The 4,972-nt window shown below is 59.3% G+C and overlaps 1 protein-coding gene across 1 annotated transcript; it reads right to left on the bottom strand.

Annotated features, from left to right (window-relative positions):
* Positions 1-157: 157 nt before the first annotated feature.
* On the bottom strand, positions 158-4,296 carry LOC121337896 (cullin-9-like; the record flags this gene model as incomplete). The annotated part of the gene is made up of 4 exons (XM_041408268.1): positions 3,662-4,296; positions 1,311-1,465; positions 420-938; positions 158-293 (listed from the first exon to the last, which is right to left on the bottom strand). Coding segments are annotated over exons 1-4 (1,399 nt in total), but the record flags the coding sequence as incomplete, so codon positions are not given.
* Positions 4,297-4,972: the final 676 nt, after the last annotated feature.

Genomic DNA, 4,972 nt, shown 5'->3' with positions numbered 1-4,972 from the left:
CCCATCCTGTGCTGCACACCCCACATTCCCCAAGGAAAGACCTCATGGTGGTCAGAAGAGGTCCCCACCATACCATAGTTTGCTGGGAGAAAGGAAGTTGACAGGAGGGCAGTGGGAGAGTTGGAATATGCTTGAAGGAGACAGATGGGCTGCTCACCTGCTCTCAGTCTGTGGTTTCGTGTCAGGGTGTTCACCTTCTCCTGGCCCTCAAGCTCCTTTTGTTCTGAAGGGCCAATGATCTCGACCATGTGCCAGTGAACCCAGTACGTACAGCCCAGAGCTTGCCAGTACACCTGAGGAGGAGAGCCCAGCACACACCCAGCTGGCAGAAGGCAAACCCAACCCCACTGTCCCCATGCAAGGCTGCACAGGAGAGCAGACAAGCCCCTTGGCAGCGCCTGCTCCCCCTGCAGCAATACCTGCACCGGGGGCATGCCGTCGTTGCTGCGGCGGAAGTCGCCCTCGTCGCCGGCGCTGACCTGCTCGTAGTCCTCGAGCATGCGCACCCGCATGCCGCTCACCAGCGTGGCCTGCACGTACTCCACGTAGCTGCTGCGGCTCGGGAAGGCCGAGCGCGTCTTGAAGGTCACGGGCTCCTTTGCTGGGGACACAGGGGCCGCTTCGGCAGCAGTGCTGGCCGGGGTCCTGTGCTGGAAGATGGAGCGGGCAGGGCGAGGCTGCAGGTCCTGCTGGCGCAGCGGCTCTGCCTTGTGCCTGTGGCTCCAGCCCATCACGTGCACCAGCTCCGAGATGAGGTTTGCCATGGCCATGCTGAACTCAAACTCCTGCTTCACACGGCTCCTCTCCTCAGGGACAGGCCCGGGCACAGCACAGCCCTGCTGCTCCTCTCCCTGCTCCACGCCGCTGCTCAGCCTGTCCAGGAGAGAAGTCACGCACAGGTAGCGCTTCACCAGGACAAACAGCTGCTTCCCAGGGATCTGCAACAAGCACAGCTCTCACACTCAGCCTGCACAGCACCTCCAGCCCCCAGCTCTCTCTGAGCCACCAGCTCATTCCCAGGCAGGCTCCCGGGAGAGCTCCGGACCAGCCGGCAGCAGCAGAGACCTCTGAGCCCACCCTCCCCTCCCTGCTGGCAGACCAGGCTCTGCAGCTGCCTCTGCACCACCACCAGGCCCAGGCCCTGAGCCAGCTCTCCCGACAGCCAGTCCTGCTCACCTGCCCACCTTCAACTCCCCTCATGTCCCAGACAAGGGTGCCAGCCCTGGCCCCCCACTCCCACCCCTCCTGGCCCCCACTCCCACCCCTCCTGGCCCCTCGGGCCCCAGGGCTGCTGGCGGGTCCGGCACCACCTGCGGGAGGGGAATCCCCTCGAAGGACATGCAGTGCTCTGCAGAGGACGTGATCTCAGCAAACAGCTCCAGCAAGGTGCAGCGACTGTCAAAGTCCATGTGCTGCTCAATGCCATCCTGCTGGCTCAGGGACAGCAGGACATGGGCCCAGACTCCTGCAACAACAACAAAAACTCTTCAGGCCCCAGAAAGACAGCCCTCACCCCACCTCCCTGTGAGACACAGAGCTGCAGGGAAGGAACAGCTTTGCTGCTCGGTGTCACCTGATCCACCTTCTGTCCCTTCCTCTGGAGTGGCAACATTTTGCTCCATGGTGGTTTTTTTCTACCCCTAAAGCTGAGAGATTCTCACAAAGCAGCAACCCCAAATAACTGATTCCAGAACAGGGTCCCAGGGAAGAAAAGAAGTCAAGTTTTAACCTGAATCAGCCCCTCACCTGCCCACTTCAGAGCTGCACAAACTCAGGCACTAGGACAGGGAAAGCCAGATCTCCTGTGGGATACACCACAACCAGCAACCTTCCAGGTGCACCCAAGCCTCATCAGGCACTTCCAAGCCATGACAGCTCCTCTTAAATGAGAGAAATGGGTGAGGACCAGCCTCTACCCACCAGGGCTGTGTCAAGCCCTTTGGCACTGGTCTTCATTGCAAGGCTACGTGGAAGGAGATTGCTTGTTCCTCTAAGTGTATCCAGTCAAGGACCTTTTCATTGCAAAAAGTCGAAGTAAGAAGGCAGCCATAAACAAGAACATAAAGAATAACAAACCTGACAAATGCTAATGGATGCAGTGAGGAGTAACAAATCTGGTCAGTCATAACAATTAGTAAGGACATCTGGACAACAATTAGTAAGGAGATCTGGCATGTGAGAATGATTATTTTTCAGTAAGATTATCTGATTAATTGGAATTGGCAAGGAACATAAAGGGGGTGCAGAGAAAGGGCTATAAAAGGGGCCAGTCATGTTTAAACCACAGCTGGTCAGTGTGTTTGTCTGACAGTCCTGTACCTGATTGACACAGTTTGTCCTACTTTCTTATTGAATCTTTACTAAGTCTCTCTCTACCCTGTGTGTGTGCTGCAAAGACTCAGTGCCAGCTGCTGGTGAGACCTGCACGAGTGGCATTTGGTACCACGAACTGGAGCCTTACTGGGGCTGTGGGAGCCCTGTGGAGTCAGTCAGGGGAGTGAGTGACAACTGGAGGTACCATCACTCTCTGGATCAAATCACAGATTTGAGCTTGGAATGCCAGTTATCAGGAGGACTGGTGTACAGCTGACCCAGATCAAATTACTCAGGTCTGATCAGGGGTGTAGGAGTCCCTGGCCTGACGTGCCAGCTACTGGGGCAAGTGCAAGGGTCTCTCCAGTGCCAGTGCCTGGAGTTGGCAGGATCCCCAGTCATCAGCCACTGGGGAGAGAACAGTGTGTGTTCTGAAGAACAGCTGCTGGAAGGGAGGCAAGTGAGAAGCTGAAGCAGGACTGCATGCCCGGGGCCGGTGGGAAAGGGTGAGTGTCTGCATCTTTCCCAACCCTGCTGTGCATGTAACTCGTTAGCAACTTCATGCTGGAAGAGCAAGGACGAGGTCCTGGGTCCAGACTGAGGTATGAGGTGGGTGGGGGCTGGTGCTGGAAGTCCCAAGGGATGTGTGAATGTGGACTGTGGAACAAAAGTGCTACAGGCTTACTAGCAAGCACCCAGCTTAACAAACTGATGAGCAGGGCGATCCCTGAGACTGGTAGAAGGGCTTGGATCCAGGCACGTGTGCAGGAGAGAGGGGCCATGCTGGTACCCAAGGGATCCATGAATGTGTGTGTACTTATGAACCTGGAAAATGCAGTGTGTGCTGGCAGGAGTGACGTTCTGTCTCTGCCAGACAAAGAGCAGGAGGGAACATGGCTGGCTGTGTTTGTGTTTATGTGAGTGCTGTAAGTGTGTGCTGCCTGTGTCTGTGCTCCACGATGGGCAGTCAGCTTTGCTACTGGCTGAAGCTGCAAATGGGAAAGTGGCAGCTGCATCTCTCAGCTTGAGAAACTCCAGATTCCCCAGGCTGGGCTCCAGCAGTGGAGCAGGAGAGGTGCTGGGTAGGAGACAACCACCCTTTACATTCCTTCAACTCCTAAGAGTTAATCAGCATCCCAGCTCAGAAACCTGGCAGGGGAAAGAGTTTCTAACTCCAAGAGCAGTCCACACAACTGCACGGAAGTCCGGAAGATCCTGACTGATTCTTCCCCTTCTGCCAAGAAGCCCTGAGCCATGCTGCTTCCCAGGCATCTCACCCCTCCCGAAGGCCTGGCACCCCTCAGCTGCCCAGCACCCCTGAGTGGCACTGAGCAGGAGCAGCCCCCACCTGCATCCTGAGCGCCCAGAGCGCGCAGCATCTCGCCGGCACCGCGGCGGATCCGCTTCTCCCGGTGGCACAGCATGGCCGTCAGCAGCTCCAGGGCTCCCGCCTCCCTGAAGGCGCCCGCCAGGGAGCCGATGCTGGCGTAGGCGCCCAGCACGTGCACCGTGCTCAGGATGGAGCACTCGGGGGTCCCGGCCTCGGCCACCTGGCGCCCGGCTCGCTGCACCAGGCTCCTGACGTCGGCCTTCATCTCCAGCAGCGAGGCTTCGTCCAGCGGGATGAGCGCGGACAAGGCACCGGGAGCCTTCTCCTCTCTCGGCCCCTCTGGCCTCCTCTGGCCCAGCAGCGCCGGGCAGCTGGCGCACACCTCTTCTGCAGACATCCACAGGGAGATGTGCTCTGCCTTGCTCTCTCCGGAGCAGGCACTGCTGCCTCCCGCCGCTCTCTCTTCCGAGCTAACAACACTCCACCGGACCAGGTATTCCGGCCGCTCGTTGTGGCCTCGCCGCTGCCGCAGCAGCTTCTCTGGGTGGGCCTGCAGTTTGGGCCCCAGCTGCACAAGCAGGGTGCCATTGTGCTTCTCATTCACCATGGCAGCAGATGTGTCTGCAGAGACAGAGGGGAAGCAGGAGCTGGGGAGAGGTGGCTGAGGCATGCTATGGCTAGAGATCCGTGTTCCTGTGTGTCACAGTGCTGGTGATATGGCAATGCAGCCATTAAAATGTGCTTTTATACCGGCTGTACAGCCCTAACACAGCAAGTATGAGATATGGCTCACTTTCTCCTTGGAAAGCCACATCTATGTAGTTACAAGATAACAGGGCAAAACACAGTGATTTCTGGGCTGTCAAACAGACCGTGGGCACGGCAGGAATGCGGACAGCGGTGCCCAGGAAGCTCAGCTGTAACACCCGGCTGTGTGCAGATGGAGCGAGCTACCCGAGCCACACACGCTGGATCGGGGGCCAGTGCCGGTCTGCGCTGCAGGGCTCCGCTGCACACCACCCAGCCGGGACCGGGACACGCTGAGGGACAGGCCTGTGCCGGGGCACACGTGCTAAAGGCAGGCGGCACGGCACTGCCATCCCCGTGGAGAGGGCTCCTGCGGGCCGGCCTCGCCAGCGGCAGCATCAAAGCTCCTTCCAGGGGCGGGCAAAGCGACAGCTCGCCGGGCACCGAGCACCGGACCCGGCCCGGTTCGGCTGCCGCACCCCTTGCCCGGCCGGCCGGAGGCCGCGACCGAGGCCTCCCTTAAACGGCCCGGGCCCGTCCCGGGTCGGCTCCGCTCGGGGCGCTCGCCGGCCGCGCCCGGCC

The sequence above is a fragment of the Onychostruthus taczanowskii genome, unplaced genomic scaffold (genome assembly GCF_017590055.1).
Source record: "Onychostruthus taczanowskii isolate IOZ18803 unplaced genomic scaffold, ASM1759005v1 scaffold298, whole genome shotgun sequence".
Taxonomy (NCBI): Eukaryota; Metazoa; Chordata; class Aves; order Passeriformes; family Passeridae; genus Onychostruthus; species Onychostruthus taczanowskii.
The sequence above is the reverse complement of the archived record's forward strand: the minus strand, read 5'-3'. Positions and strand labels throughout refer to the sequence as shown.